General features: G+C 37.4%; 1 protein-coding gene across 3 annotated transcripts in view; it reads left to right on the top strand.

Annotated features, from left to right (window-relative positions):
• LOC149317538 (E3 ubiquitin-protein ligase RNF19A) overlaps positions 1 to 16,773 on the top strand; it is a 53,112-nt gene that overhangs the window by 17,862 nt on the left and 18,477 nt on the right. For all 3 annotated transcript variants that reach the window (XM_089517721.1, XM_089517719.1, XM_089517720.1), the window contains 2 exons: positions 9,300 to 10,078; positions 15,999 to 16,207. In XM_089517721.1, the coding sequence (XP_089373847.1) occupies positions 9,483 to 10,078; positions 15,999 to 16,207 (805 nt within the window). In that variant the 5' untranslated portion in view covers positions 9,300 to 9,482. The remainder of the gene's footprint in view (positions 1 to 9,299; positions 10,079 to 15,998; positions 16,208 to 16,773) is intronic.

The raw sequence follows: 16,773 nt of genomic DNA, 5'->3' as shown, positions 1-16,773 counted from the left end.
AGCCTGTCCCCAGCCAGGCTCCCTCCTGAAGTTTGACCCTCAGTTTATTCATGGGTCATACCAATACCCATAATTTTGGTCCCAAAAGGTGACCTCGACATATACACAAGGTTGACTTATAGTCACGTATGGTAATCAGTACTCTTTGACCATTGACTGTATTATAATTTAATTAATAATTTGTTTTATTTATATACCGCTATTCCAAAGATCATAGCGGTGAACAGCAAGTAAGCTAATTAGCAAGTAAGCTAATTTGCCCCCAACAGTCTGGGTACTCATTTTAGCGACCTCGGAAGGATGCAAGCCTGAGTCGAGCTTGGGCCCTTTTGCTGGTCTTGAACTTGCAACCTTGTGGTTTTGAGTGAATGGCTGCAGTACAGGCATTTAACCACTGCGCCACCAGTGGTTAAATGCCTGAATTATTGAAAACAAGCTGAATTATTGAAAACAAGCCTGGAATGAGTCAACCTGGTATTAACAGTTCAGCTCTTTTAAATAAAAAATAAATGTAGATGTAGTTATATACGTAGCTTGTTAGCTTCCTTGAATTCTTAAGAAAAGGTGGAATAAAATATTTTAAATTGAAAAAAAATCCCAAAATCTAACTATACAAAACATGCCAATTAAAATTCAGCGTGTCCATGCTTCAGTGAAATAGGCATAGTTATTGAATTTAAATCTCTTCATGTTGTAATCCACAATATCTACATTGGGGGAACCTTCTGAATTTGGGGTAGTGTGAGGTATGAAAGGATGAGAAAGTCATGTTATCCTTAACACAATAATGGTATACCTCAGTTAACAAAGTAGGTGTTACTTGTTTAACAGAGACTTTGGTACAAGAGGTAGAATTTCTACACCACAACCCTCCCCCCCAGAAAAACGTGTTTCAACAAACTTTTAATTCAAAATTAATATTGCACAGATAAAGTAAAAATACCAGGTCAGGTAAGCTTTGCATAAGTAAACAAAAACATTTTGAATCTTCTACACATCACTTGAAAGCTTCTTCCAAAAGGTATCCTGGGATGATTCCCCCCCTCCCTTTTCATTAGACTCCACTTTTCTTATGATTTCCATTTTGGTGGCAAAACCTACTTAGAAATTTATGCTTTTTCAACATACCCAAATAGCTGGTGAAGCAGGCTTTTCCTATTTTTTTCTGATTTACTCTTCTCACATGCTCAGTAAGTGATTCTGGTAGCAGCTATTGAACATACCTGCTTTGTTTAAGCACATGCAGTTACAGGAAGATCATGTAATGTAAAATCCGATTAAGCTTTATTTCATTACTACAGATGTGCTGCAACCCAACACTGTTTCACCCTTATTCACCATCTTCCCAGTGCCAATGCTGCAAAACAAACACAAACAAATTTTTTTAAAAAAAAAAATAATGCAGCTAGACAGAAGGGGTTGAGGGTTTGGAGGTTCTATAAAAAGCAGCATCTTTTTCAGAGGTTTTCTTAACTATGGTATCCCTGTACTGGTTTTTACCCAGGAAACCAAGTATCTGTGCTGCTTTAACTAAACTCAACAAGTGAGATGTGTAATAATAGCTAGCTTTTATCTAAACGATTGTAGTTTCTTCTGCTTAATTTCACAATTGTTAGAAAACTCCTGCCCGTGTTGGAGTTTAAATGGAGCAGAACGGTCAAGCTATGGAAAAGGCAGTTCTTAGTAACTTTACTTGGGAAGGATGCATTGTTTTGAGGCTGCATTTGATTTTACCATACACCATTTTTTGTGTATATTTTTTTTTGTTCAGTATAACTTTATTTAATGCCAGTTATTCTTTAGACTGATACACTTGCATGTTTATACCACTTTACTGGAAAATAACTACTAAATAACAAATAACTCTTTTCTTCTTGTAAGACAGGCTTGCTGTAACTTTCAAACAGAAATCATTCAGGTTCTGCCAAGACCTTAAAAGCTGTTGAGCACTTGACATCTTTCTGGAGATGTGGGGAGAGTTCAGGTTAACAGAAAATGAAAGAATTGACATTTTTTGTTGCTGACTCAGTATCTTTTCAGTTTGAAATAAATATGAAGGTCTGAACTGTAAATTGCACACCAGACACAGCGTTCAAGTAGCCCTTGTGTAGCAGCACACATTCAAGAAGGCTCTGTGCAAGGGCTGAGGAGTAACAGTAACAGTGTGCTTATCATTATGCAAAATAGCGGTTGCTCAGTGGGATTTCTGCTATATAAGGGAATGCACCAATAACTGCATGACAGGTTTTGACACTCATACAAAAATATCATCATTTATATAAAATATGTATAAGCTGCTTTTAGAATAAACTTTCTCAAAATAGTACATAACAAAAGAAGCCACAAAGCACATGATAAAAACATATTGACAGTACTTTACAGTTTAATCTAAATAGCACCATACGCTTTGTGGCCCCAGTACAGTTCTAATTTGATTTTAGAGCAAGGTGAACATTTGAGCAGTTAAGGCCTGCTTGAAGGCTTGTAGTGATGAGGCTTGGCAGGTATAAGTTGGAACAGAGTGCCACAGTGGGGTCCTTATCTACCAGCCTAATTGTACTTATGCGCAGAGTGTAGTATCTGATCTGCATATGGCCCCACAGCTCCACAAACCCATCAATTTTGGGGTAATTTTTAAGATTGCTGAAAAAAAGGTCTCACAGGTTGCGGGGGGGGGGGGGCAATTTTTCCAAATATTGGATCTCTGAACCTGTTTTAGGTGAAATGGAAGTATTTTTCCAAAACTGGAGGTGGCTGGCGAAAACCCTTAAAAGAGACAATGGCCCTGTACATACGGGCCCTTTAGCACATCCTGGCGACATGCTAGGGTTGTCTCAGGGCGCCGTTTCCAGACGACCCACAACCCTAAGACATCGCCAGGATGTCACAGTTGTGCGGCGCCATATACATGGCGCGCAGAGCTGTGACATCACTGCTGTGCGCCTTCCAGATGGGCGCGCATGGCAGCGACATCCTCATTCCACCACAGGCAGTTTGCGGCGGTGCTAAAAGGAGCCGCTTTTTAGAGGTCCTTTTGTTTCTGCGTAGCCGCGCCGCGTAATTTGGATGCTGTGGTGTGGTTATGTGGAAAAGAGAGGCGACCAATGGCTGCCTCTTTCTGGCGGTCTGTACCCTGCCAATGTTACATTCTTTCACAAGTAAGGCGTACACTGCTGAAAATGACACTAAAGTAAAATTAAAAGGCTAAACAAAAAGTAATTACTTTAGGAGATAATAATTTCTATTGACTAATTATGTTCTATTGACTAATTACTACCAAGGAGACTTCCTTTATTTTAACATCTGAGATATAATACAGTATAGGCCTGTGACTCTAACATTGTCATCTTTTTTCTCTTCTATGATTTTTATCATCTTTGTCTGATGAAGAAGCTTTGAAAGCTTGCATGATACATTTTCTACATTTTGGTTGACCAATAAATGTATTGCTCTTTTGTCGATTTTTTATTCTGTTGTATTTTTTTTTTTAGAAAGGAAGCTTTTGTTAAAAACATAGGGAAAAGTTTCCTATCTCTCAAATGATGGTAGGCACATAATTCCATGTACCATTCCACACAGATATAGCTGCTTCCTCTACTCTTGTAACTGATTAATTTTTTTTAAAAAATCACAAAGCTAAGAACATTTTGATTAATGTTACTTCTTTTAGAATTAATTTAACAAATTTAATAAAATTAAAATAAATATAGTTCTTTAAAAATATGTTTAAAAACATTAAGTCTGAGTGGTAAGGTACTGTGGTGTCAGTTGAATTTCTTAAGAGGAATTACAAATGATTTCTAAGAATTTTTAAGGTTATGTTTAGTATCCTTCACTTAAAAACATAAAAAGGAAGAAGGGAGGGGAAGAAAAAACATGTGGTAGCATCTTTAAGTCTACTTATTTTTATTTTAGCATGGGCTTTTATGGATATAAACCCACTTCTCCAGATGCAGTACAGAGTGATATTACAGTGGCCGATACCATCACTCAGTACATCAGAGGTATATTTACTTGCTCTTCTTCCTATACAGTATATCCCATCCTCTGCCAGCAATGCCCCTCTACACTACATTGGATAAATAGGACAGCCTTTACATAAGAGAATAAATTGACACAAGTTTGACATTAGAAATGGCAGTACCCAAAAACTTGTTGCAGAACATTTCAACCTTCTTACAGAAAGGGATTTACAGGTTGAGGTCCTTGAATAAGGAAATTACAAAGGAAGATTAGAAAGATAAACAACTGAATCGAATTATATTCACAAATTCCAGTCCGTTCAGAGGTATGAGCAAAGAGAATGGTTTTAGTAATGCAAGAGTCCTCGTTAATGCATGTATAACAAAACAAATCTTCTCAGAGGCCCCATACAGACTGCCAAAATAAAGCTGCTTCGGGTCTCTTTGGGGGTATGCTGTTTAAATGATGCATGCACCCTAAGAGTCCGGAAGCTGCACCAAAGCTGCACTCCGGTGCTTAGGAATGGCATGTTGCTTTGGCGCGACCTCCAGACTCTTAGGGCCCATGCATCATTTAAATAGCATACCTCCAAAGAGACCCGAAGCAGCTTTATTTTGGCAGTCTGTAACAGGCCAGTGAGAGCTTGGAAACCAGGGAGACATACTTTTGGTAAGCAGTTTTATTGCTTTCACACATGTACACTAACGGACCACTGTAAAGATCTGAAAAACTTTGCCCAGCCCTTTGAAAATTTAGGACCAAAGGCATGACTTGCATCTTTCTGGATCTTAGTACATCCTATTCCACTAACATAACTATATAAATATGCTGTATACCTGAGGCCTACATGTCTGGATTGGGGCCAGGCATTTGTTTGCCCTGGCCCCGATCCAGCCTAAAAGGGACAGCTCTAAGCTGCCCCTTTTGGGCTGTCTCTATCCTCTTATTAACTATTTTTAAATAGTTCCCTAAAGCTACTTGCATATAAGTTGACAATGTTTTAAACTATATTAAGCTACACATATTTTTCCATACCCTAGAAAGCTAGTTTCTCTGTTTTTGAAACAAGCAAAAGGCAGGAAGCATTAGTTGTGAAGTTTATTGTTGAATATACAGTCGCCCCTATGTTTTCGCGGAGATCCGCTCCGGCCCCCCCCTTGCAAAATTGGAAAATTGACGATACTCAAGCCCCATTGGCTTGAATGGTGGCACCCCCCCCCCCATTTTGTCCCCCTCAGTTTGTCGCCCACGAATGAGCGAGTGATGCGGATTCCAAGTTTGCAAAAATGGAGGGGCAACTATATATCAAATCTTACATTAGCTGCTTTCTCTGACTGTGCATCTGCAGTCAGCCTCAGGTGGAGGATGTTGTTCACTACTTGTTAATTTGTCCATTGTACAACAACCCTAGAAAGAAATTTTTAACACCTTTACTGATAAACAAAAGAGGGAGCTCTACTGTTGATTCGGTCCAATTCCTTTTAAGTGACAACAATGACTATGTAACACATAGAGTGGCTCTTTTTGCCATGGCTGCAAAAAAGATCAGAAAGAGAGAGTTAAATAAAATTTCCATAAATTGCCAGGGAGACGCCAAGTATTAATTAGATTTTCTGATTATATCATGTATGTTTACTAATATCCAGGAAAGATATCTCTTTTTCCTTTTGTCCTTTTTAACAGTTAGCTGTTTTTAACTGCACATTAAATGTTGGGACATTTTTTGTCCTTTGTATTTTGTGCTTTTTGTTTTAAATGTTTTATGCTTTTTGCTAAGCTCATTTTGTCATGGCCTTTGGCTAGTACAATAAATGTTAACTTGACTGTTATCTCAACTAGCAAATACTGCAGAATCCTACTACTCTACATAGATGAGAATCATGCTATCCTGAATAGATTATATTAAGGTCAGATACACGGAGATAAGAAATTTGAAATACAGTCAGCATGGATTGCTGATGCCAGACTTGATTTTTTCCAGACATTATCTTGGGGTTACAGCCAAGACACAATTTTTGGCCCATATCTTAGAGAGCTGACCCTTCACACAATAGACCCGCTTTATGAATGAGAAAGACTTTCTTTTAATGATCTGTTTGACAAGATCTTCACATACCTGGCAGAATGTATCTGCCTAATTTATAACTTGCTTTTCTCGACATGGGACCCAAGGCAGCTTACTCTTGCCATTGAACAGCTAGAGAACAGATTTCACAGGCATAGAATTTCCCAGTAAAGCCAACCTGCTAAAAATCATCAATAACAGCAGCTGAAATGGGCAGAAGTGAAATGGATTAGATAGGCACTGCTTGTGAGAGTGTCAACAGAAAAAAATCAGCTGACTTCAGGGCTGCCTCCCTACTACAAGTCTGAATAGAAGTTAAACGGTCTTGGTTTTAGAGTGTTGAGATTATATGTCATCTCTAAAGTTCATATGACTCTGCATTCATTGCTACATTCCACAATGTTGTGGTAACTTATTTGTTAAACATGAGAGTAATTCAGTACAATACTTACATTTTAAAGTACAGGGTGATTCAAAAAGAATGGTGCAAAAACAAAGCTGTTCTTATTCGGTTTCATACCAATCTTCTTGAATCAGCCTGTATTTCTACCTGGCTTCATTGATTCCCAAGGCAGTTGACAACTATTTTTAAAATTATTTTAAAATAGTACTAAAACTAATAATGGCAGTGCAAATAAATATAATTAAAAGTCAGAGAATTTTCTTAGTACATGCTAAGAAATATTGCAGTTTACCAGTAGGTAATACCCCTATCCATACAACTGGAAACAGACAAACCCAGTGGCCCAGTTAATGCAACATGGTAAGGCAGGAATCAGTAAAAACCCTTACCAGTGGTGAATGAGTACTATGCTTGTGCATGTGACTTATTTGGTTTTGCTTTCAGTGGAAGTGGCTAAACAAACAGTGGAGTGTTTTTCAGTGATCTGTATGTATCACATGGAAGCTTCCCTTTGCTGTTTTATCCCCTCCCAGTAAACCAGAAAAAGAACCCAAAAAGAAGCCTTGGGTTCTTCATTGGTTTCATGGTAGGGAGGAAACCAGAAAAGGCAAGCTGACAGCTTCCACACAATAAACAAACTACAAGACAAAGTTCCTTGGTTTGTTTAGCTGCTTCACCCTCCAGCATACCATCTTGAACACACCCAGTTTGGTCTGATTTCAGAAGCCAAACAGGGTTGGGCCTGTTTTGAACTTGAATGGGAGCCTACCATTGGATCTCCAGGAAGGGCTAGGAGAAAATACTGCCTGAAACCCTGCAGAGTTGCTGCCAGTCAGAGCTGACAATGCTGAGCCAAATTGGCCAATGATTTAACTCAGTTTAAGTCACCACCTTATGTTCCTATGCTCCCTTTGCAAGCAAGAGAGATCAAGCAGTATGCACTAGCACAGGGGTTATTCATGTGAAACGCGGGGTGGGGGGCTGGCTTGCATTGTGAGATTTTGAGTTGTCAATATTGATTATTGAGATTATTGAATAGTCAATATTGTATTGCATGCTGCTTTTACACAGTTACTGAGAACACAGTGCATGTGACTATATACTTGAAATATAACTTGGATACTTGCTGCCTTCAAGTCGTTTACAACTTAAGCGAATCGATGACAGGGTTTTTTGGAGCTGAGTATGTGACACTCACCCAAGGTTTCCATGGCCAAGTGGGGAATTTAACCCAGTGTCATGGAGTTATACACAACATATGTTTTTCCCCACAGCCTCAGAATTTGCAGAAATGTTACATCTTTGGCTTTCCCAGATATACCTGCCAGGTTAGGCTATCCTATCTTAACTCTGGCTTGCAAATACTTATGCCATGTTAAATTAGTTGGTTTTTCTGAAGCTATGACTTCTGTGTGGCAGTGTTGCAACCGAGATATATTTAATAGCTCATATGTTTGGGAGTTGTCGTCTCTTTCTGTAAGCTATATGAAGGTGGCAGATACGATACTTAATTATTTTATATTTTTTGTGGTGGGTATGAATAACAACTAAATTTTAATATGTACTGGTTTGTATGTTATTGTACGAAACAGCAAATAAAGTTGAACCTATTAAGGCAACAAATGCTCTTAAAAGTGGCTTGTTGGTCATGCATGAAACAAAGAATCCTGTAAAATGCACTCTGTTACATGTTTTGAAAAGTTTGTTGAGTGTGATTCATGTTTAATTTCATGTTTAAAAATTTGCATGGAATGAAACATGTCACAAGTCCAGCAAAATAAAATAACAACATCTATCTATCTATCTATCTATCTATATCATATCACCACCATTGCTAAATGTTTTGGATGAAAATCAAAAGAAAATGCAAACTGGCTTGTAATAGCAGCTTCTATTCTTCAGGAAAATTATTGGCAAATAAATGAAAGGATCACTTTAAATTGCTTATTTAATTTAGCTAATAAAAAACCTTTTGAGATCAGGCTGAAAAGTTATTTTAATGATAAAATTATGTAATTAATTAGTCTTGCATTGCTTTAAATCTAAGAAAGCTATGGCTGAGGAATAATGATAAGTAACTCTTTAAAGGTGTCTTCAACATTTTTGGCAGTGTGTATGTCTTCATGTTGCCTTGTGGCAACCCCATTAATTTTACACAGTTTTCTTAGGCAAGGAATTATCATAGGCAGTTTTGCCAGTTTCTTCCTGTGAAAAATAGCCTAGAGCACCTGGCATCCATTGGAGGTTTCCTGTCTTAAGTACTAACCAGGGCTGACCCTGCTTCACTTGCAAGATCAGGTGGGATCTGATGCCTTTAGGGTATTTAGGTCCTCTAACACTGAGCATGCATCTGTCTATATATTTGGAAAAAAAAAAGGTTGGTGTATCCTGTAAAATGTTTGTAACTGTTAATCTGAACTTCAGGTGTTTTTTTAAAATATCTAAAAAAGGTGATACGAGTTGTTTAAATTTCAAAATGGTTTCTTTTTAAAGAAACAATCTGTGTATGCAAACACCAGTAATTAGAAGCTTTGGTATATTTTTTTAGGATGTCTCAAACAAATTTGGTTACTATTAGTATATTTGGTCATTAATGGGAGAGCAGGATAGTATCATTTACTGTTGCAGGATGTTTACCTTTTATAGAGATTTTTATTCACATTGAATTAGTCCTTTATGTTTTAATAAAAAGACACATCTGTCCTCTGATTATATTGACTTGCTATTTTATACAAATACAACAGGTGGTTGAAGCATATTAGGTAATGAGGTAATTGTATTATGCTTCTTATTCATATTAAAAGTTCTTTGAAAATTACATTGGCATGAATATATGTGTTACTAATCTATTTCTTACCTCATTTACAGAATCTTTGAAGAATTTTCCTGGAATTACTTGCTGTGAAGAAATTTGTACATAAACCAGCGTGACCTGACCATGCCTAACATGACTTAAGCCCACTTTTCAAGATGACCCAAGTGTGCTGCTTCTTAATAGCAATTTTATCCTTAAAATGATTAGGGTTGCCTGTGTGCTTTGATCCATTTCTGATGAATGTTTTAGCCATGAGTTTACATCGGCAAATGGGATCTGATAGAGACCTGCAATCTTCTGCCTCTTCTGTAAGCTTGCCTTCAATTAAAAAGGCGCCGAAAAAAAGAAGAATCTCCCTAGGGTCTCTGTTTCGAAGAAAAAGGGATACAAAACGCAAATCCAGAGATATAAATGGCGGTGTTGATGGGATTGCAAGTATTGAAACTATACACTCAGAAATGTGTACAGACAAGAACACATTTTTTTCTGCCTATATATCTTCTGAGAATGGAGCAAACATCTGCAGCAAACAGAGTGGAGACTTCATGGAGTGTCCCTTGTGCCTTTTGCGGCACTCTAAGGAGAGATTTCCAGAAATAATGACTTGTCACCATAGATCTTGTGTAGATTGCTTACGTCAGTATCTGCGGATAGAGATCTCTGAGAGCAGAGTTAATATTAGCTGTCCAGAGTGTTCTGAGCGATTCAATCCCCATGATATTCGATTGATACTAAATGATGACATCTTGATGGAAAAATATGAAGAATTCATGCTCAGACGATGGCTTGTTGCAGACCCTGATTGTAGATGGTGCCCTGCTCCAGATTGTGGGTAGGTAGTTATCTTGCTTTCTTTTCCTAGTTCCCATTCTTTCCAGTAAAGTGGACACATACCAAGTGAGAGCAGAGTGACAGATTTGTTCTGTATCAGACTTCTCTTGTTTTGTGTTTCAGGGTGCTTGAAGGAGAGGTTTAGTTCCTTTAAATTTGAATATAAATCGTTTGAGTACATCCTCTAAAAACTGATAGCTTTTTACATTTTTTACCAGCTTGCCAGGGATTGGTAGAGGAGGAATAGAAACCTGCAGTTTAGCCATTTGGGAATATGCAGCTTGATATAAAGACTCAACATCTGGAAGAAGTAATTTTGATGTTAAAAAGATCAGTTGTAGGTTGCCAACAGGACTGTGTAAGAGATCATAAATCATTTCTTGTCCCTTAATGGCAGAATAATTTCTCTACATTTCAAATGTATTGTTTAAGTATTAATTACTTTCCTATGGTGTTATTAAGAAAAAGATTTGTGATCACATTTGAGTTTCTCAGATAACTTTAATCTTCAGTAAAGTGGTAGTTTCAGATTTACAGATTTACCTGATATGCTTTGCTTGTGTCACTAAGAACTTTCTATTTCAGAAATGAATAATAAGACAATTTTCTTTTTAAAAAGCATACAGTAAGAGCTGAAATGTCACACTATCCTGTTAGCAAGGATAAATATATTTAGCTGGAAATGATTATGTGAAATGAGAAGGGCAAAGATTACATTAAAATACTGGACCAAAGAAGTTTTTGAAGAGAATAAAATGCAAGGAGAAGAAATATAATGAAGACACTTTGCAACACTTATCAAAGTATTAAGTGCTTTTTCTCTGTAATTGTGTTATGTCTGGAATTTTGATTGACAGTCATTACCATACTGAATGTACTTAGTATAGTGTGTTTCTTTTCAACAATCTAGTAAGATCTGCAATTGTGGAGAAAGCTATGATTATAGTTCTTTTGTTGTTGTAAATATGTGTGCAGTAATACATGCAGAATAGTTTTTTAAAAAATCTAGTTCATGACTTTAAACACATTTATAGATCAGAATGCATACTGCTTTGCTGTATGTTGTAAGTTAAGCACTACGTCATATATTTTGTTGATCTATATCCCACTTTTAGACTAGAGTATATTAAGTATTTTACAATGTTTGTAAAATTGAACCCACATTATTGGAACCCATAACTGAACTGCATAGCCGCCCTATTAGAATACCGTGATGTTCTTTTGGGGGGGGGGGGGGGAATCTATGAACATTTATTGTTGCAAGCTCTTTATTACTGTTTGGCATTCCTCCAAATGCTTTTTGCCTGGGAGAGAGCAAATTCCTTCCTGGCCTTCCATTCAGGGCAATGTGAGAAGTCATTTTTGCTTTACCATTCTGTTGCCTCCCAGTGATATGAGTTTATATAGGGATATCTGTGTGTTCATAGGATCCCACGTGATCTACTGAGTCCAGGACAAAGACTGTTTTAGCTTTATGCTTTATTCTTGCATTGTCCAGGTTAAGCTTTGTGAAAAACATGCTTTGTCTCCTAAATTTGGGAGGCAATTCTTTATGTGTTTTTCTAGGAGTAAGCACCATTGAACACAGTACAACGTATTTCTGAGTAAATATGCCTAGGATTGCTCTGACAGGGATAATTGGTGTGTTGCCAAAGTATGTTGAAGGATTTCATTGACTAACACATTTTGGTAATCAAGTCAACTTTTCCTTAAATTCTAGAACATCTGCTTACAAGCAGACGTTTTGTTTCTCAAATGTCTGCCTTAGAATTTTTATTTCAAGCCTAGGGTTGATTGACTGATAGGCTGGTTCTTTAGCAAAAGTAGATTTTAAAATAGACTTTAAAAATACTTTCATATTTGCATTGTGTACATTTGTAGTGTGCAAGATGCAATTTGAAGTGAAACTTTCTTTTAGGCTATAGCAACTGACATGTGATACTTCTGGAAGTCCTTTTAGTATGTCAGCTAGAAAGGCAGTCTTTACAGCGCAGTTTTGTTTTAACATTCCAAGATGGCACATATTGACTTTGGGAAGAAATAATGAAGTCTTCAAATTTATTTATTTGTGTTAATGCACTTCTCTTGGATATTAAAACATGTTTAGGTCATTTTCCATTTTATTGTTTTCCTGTATATTTCCTTGAACATTGAAAGAGTTTCCAGAAAAATCTCCTTTCTAGTTTGCTTGATTTGAGTTAATGTTTTCTTGTAGGAGACAGTTTTGGTCCTGAGGTTCTGTGTACATGAATCTCTGGTGCTTAATTTTATAATTAAATGCCTGTTGTCTAAGGGAGGGGGGAACCCTATAGGAGTAAACAGAGGAGGTGGACCAAGCAGCATTTAATGAAATGACTGAAGTATCCTTCTCCAGCTGGTGCCTGGTCACGCCTGATGTTTTGGTTTACACCTGCCACCATCCTTAACTATCAGATTTGCTGACTAGGATAGTGAGAGTTGTCATTTGAAACATCTGGAAAGAGAAAAGATGGGTCTGGAAGTTTACAGAACTGGCAGAGGCCAAGGCTAGCATGTTCCTCCTCCTCATGCATTTATTATGACCAGAACCCACATATATAGGGCTCCAATATGAAGGGCTGTGGTTGTACAGGATTTCCTGACTGAGCTAGGTTTCTCAGATTTCATTGCTAGGGATCAGTTTACAGGCTTTTTTGTTGTTGTATCAGAGTAATGCAGTTTATTGTTGCAGACAAAACAAGACCCCCAGAATGAGAATGGTGATGTGTATTTTTGGAATTGTGGATTCCCTTCAAAAATACAGTTTTATAGGGGTTCTTTAAACAGCAAACTTGTCCTCCTGCCTTAGCTACTTACTGTTTCTGTCAAACAACCTCTGATATTAGAATATAAGATACTATTCTTTATGGTGGTTAATTAGAGAACACTTGTATATTTTCATATTTTAGCCACAGTTTGTGTTTCTTCTAAGAATGAAGGCATGCCTTTTCAGAAAGAAAAGATGCCTATCTCTATGGCTAATGATGGTATAACTTAATATTTAGCTTAAACTGTACTGCTTTTGTCTTTTGAAGACCACCATTTCAGCCTCTGTTTCCTGATGCACTGCGTGGCATTTGTATTTGTACTCCAGAAATGCCAAATTCCTATTTGTCTGTTGAACATACCTTCCATACTAAAATAGAAGTAATAGTGTTATTGCATTACTACCTTTTGAACATTTTTAGGAACATTATGAGAGTAGCACCCTCATTCCATAGTTAAATCTCTGTGTATTTCAAGAGATTATGTATTATCTCCATATCTGATTTTTAGTCATAATTGTACTGCATCTGATACAGTATGACACACTTTATCTTTGGTAGTTTTTTATATTCTTGAAATGTTTGACCTTAAGACAATTTTTAGCTATAATCTAGGTTTCAGGAGTCTCTGTGAAGAGATCAAAGGCAACACATAGGTTCTATGCACCCTCCCACTCCCCCCCCCCCCATCAAGAGAAAAGGTACAGAGAGGACTAGGCAGTCACAGATTTATTTGGTTGTAGGAAGTCTGTGACCAAGAGAAAGAGAGATACTGCATTTTAATGGGATCTCTTGGTTCAGTCAAGAAGTCTGCTTCTGACCAGTTAGATTATTATGTTTTAGAAATGCACAGACACAACTGCATTTTTGGAATATTTTGTATTCTTCTTCTTTTTCCCCAAGAGTTTAAGCTTTGCTGCTTTCTAGAAATTTCAAGGTTATGAACCCTGACAGTACACACGTATCCTCTGTGAAGTTTCCAGCTTCTTTTGTACCTTCAATAATTTCTGTATCGCTTCAGGTGATCACTTCTAACAAAGACTCATCAGTATAGTTTACAGTTTATGGGTGTGGAAGTAGTCAAAACATAAGCGATGTTAAGTACAGTTACACTATGCCTGACTTTATAGTTAGCCTTTAGTTTCACTTGTGTATTCCAATGTTTGTTATCTTCCATGTAGTTTGATTGTCAGAAACTCAGAGTAGAATTAACTTAATCTTGTGATTCATGCAAATACATGGGATGTCTATAAGCAACTGATACCCCCTTTTACCTTGGCTCAGCAGTGCGTTCTGGGAATCTATTGTGTAATCCTATTGATCCTATTTGTTTTGGTAGCCTAAAGAGTCCATAATCAACACTGAATGCCTGCAACTGCATAATTCGGTGTAACAATTCCATAGAAGTTAATTCCAAAAATTTAGAAATATAAGAATCCAGGACATGCCATTCTATTGTGAAGTTTACCTTACATCTCTGTTAATCTTGATATGCTTTTGGTTGCATAAAGAATGATGATTCCCAATTTTTCCCTAAAATTAACTGTTCAAAACTGCACTGTAGAATATGGGGTCAGCCGTTATGGAAAACTAACAGGTGTATTAAAGAGATGAGAAATAATAAGACAGATAGCTCTTTCTGTGACAGTTGATCACCTTTTATTGAATATATTTGACCCTCCTTATCTACAGATTCCACTATCCTGAGCTTGAAAATATTCCAGAAAAAAAATCCAAATATAAAAACTTGATATTACCATTTTTTAAAATAAAGGACACCATTTTACTATGCCATTTTCTATAATGGGACCTGAACATCCATGGATTTTGGTATCCACAAGTGGGCGGGGGGGGGGTGTCCTGAAATCAAACCCTAGCTGATACCAAGGGCCCACTGTGCTGTTATTTAAACAATGACATGTAAATCCACCAACAAAGTATAGTATAGCAGTTTCTGTGAGGCTGAAGACCCAATCGACAACACATGGGTTTATTCCTTGTGCCAACTTGATCAGGCAGGATTTTCAAAATACCAAACTGTTACTACCATTGCTCCCAACCACTTTCTCCTCAGTTTTGACTTACCTGCTTTGCCAAACCATTGGGCAGTTAGCCTCCTCTCTCTTATGTATCATTTTTAGGTAGCAAGTAAATTTTAAAATAGAAATTTGTGACAGAATGGATTTAGTTTTAGGGACTAAAAAGAAAAACAGAAAGAACCGGAGGATACCTTGGAAATTGACCATTTCCCTTCCAAAAAACATAGGCAACTGGCAGAAATGGGATGTTTGCAGAGGATAATGTAAAAGAAAATAAGGATACAAGCCACCAACAGAACAAGCGACATGTTTGCGAGGCAGGAATAGTGTCTGAAGAAAATATTTCTCATGTTCAGCGAGAGTGAGGCAGAAAACCAGTCTCCACAGCAATGGGGAAATCCAGAAAATATTCTGATATTAATTCATTTCAAAGTGGAAGGATAAAAAAGACCAGGAATAAGTCAAAAGTCAAGTCAAGTAACTTACCTTGTGAGTCTATTAAAATCAGCATTGACAATTCAGAGAGCAAAAAACAGGAAATGGCTTCTGGTTGCCATTTTAAAAATGGAAAATCATCACTAAAAAAGAAGGCAGATCCATGAAAGTATGATAGCCACTTGAGCATTAGTATGGAACAGCTAGATTCTCTGTTAAGCAGTGTTGCTGTTTCAGGCCTCCCAGACAGAAAGGGGTTGGGAGCAACAGTTTTAACTGTCTGGAATTCGAGAATTCTGCCTGACTGAGTTGGCACAAGGGATAAACTCATGTGTCATGGACTGGGCCTTCAGCCTCACAAAATTAACCTTTCTTGTTAAGTGTCTACCACTCATTCTCTCCTGATGTTTCACTGTGTAAATTCTTCCTTGATTTAAACAATGGCATTACCTCAGATGATAGACTTGAATACTCTCTCTCTCTCTCTTTCTCTCTCTCTCTAATTAATATCTCTCATATTTTGCATAACATTTATTGTTTTGTATGTTTTCTATAATTTTATGTGGAGTTGAGATAAAACACCAAATAAGGGTGTGTATTTAAAAAAAAGATGGGAGAAAAGGAAATAAAATAACATCTTGCTGCTTATTCTTTAACATCTAAGGTATGCTGTGATTGCTTTTGGCTGTGCAAGCTGCCCTAAGCTTACATGTGGGCGTGAAGGCTGTGGAACTGAGTTCTGCTACCACTGTAAGCAAATTTGGCATCCGAACCAAACCTGTGATGCTGCTCGCCAAGAGAGAGCCCAGAGTCTGCGCTTACGAACAATTCGTTCTTCCTCCATTAGCTACAGCCAGGAGTCTGGAGCTGCAGGTATTTATGATTGAAACAGGTGTTCTAAACAATTTTACATAGCCTCTTGCGTAAATCTTCTGTTTACTTATTTTGACCATTTATAAAGAAAACAGATTAATTGATTTGCACATACTTCAATATTATATTATTGTTGGTGCAAGGGTTAGAAATATCCTTTGAAACAGATGGTGGTCTCTAATATTAATGGAGAACAGTGGAGGTAATTGACTAGTGAAACTACATTTTCTTGGCTCTCGCCTGCTGATAGAACTCTTCTAAAAATTGGCCAGCCACACTCTTAGTTACTTTCCTTTCACACTGGCTAGCCAAAGCCTTGTCAGAGTACCTTGACAATAATTGAATCACAGAGTTGAAAGAGACCACAAGGGCCATATAGTCCAACCCCCTACCATGCAGGAATTCTCAATCAAAGCATACCTGACAGATGGCCATGTTTGACGTTCTCCTCCCAAAAATAATCACCAAAGAGTGTGGCTGGCCCATTTCTGGAAGCTCTCCGAGGAAGAGTGTTTCACTGTTGAACAGCCCTTGCTGTCAGGAAGTTCTTCCTAATGTTGAGGTGG

This window comes from Sceloporus occidentalis, unplaced genomic scaffold (genome assembly GCF_023333645.1).
Source record: "Sceloporus occidentalis isolate IW3139 unplaced genomic scaffold, rSceOcc1.0.p SCAF_3, whole genome shotgun sequence".
In the NCBI taxonomy this organism is placed as follows: Eukaryota; Metazoa; Chordata; class Lepidosauria; order Squamata; family Phrynosomatidae; genus Sceloporus; species Sceloporus occidentalis.
Note: the sequence above shows the minus strand (reverse complement) of the source record. Positions and strands in the feature narration are given on the sequence as shown.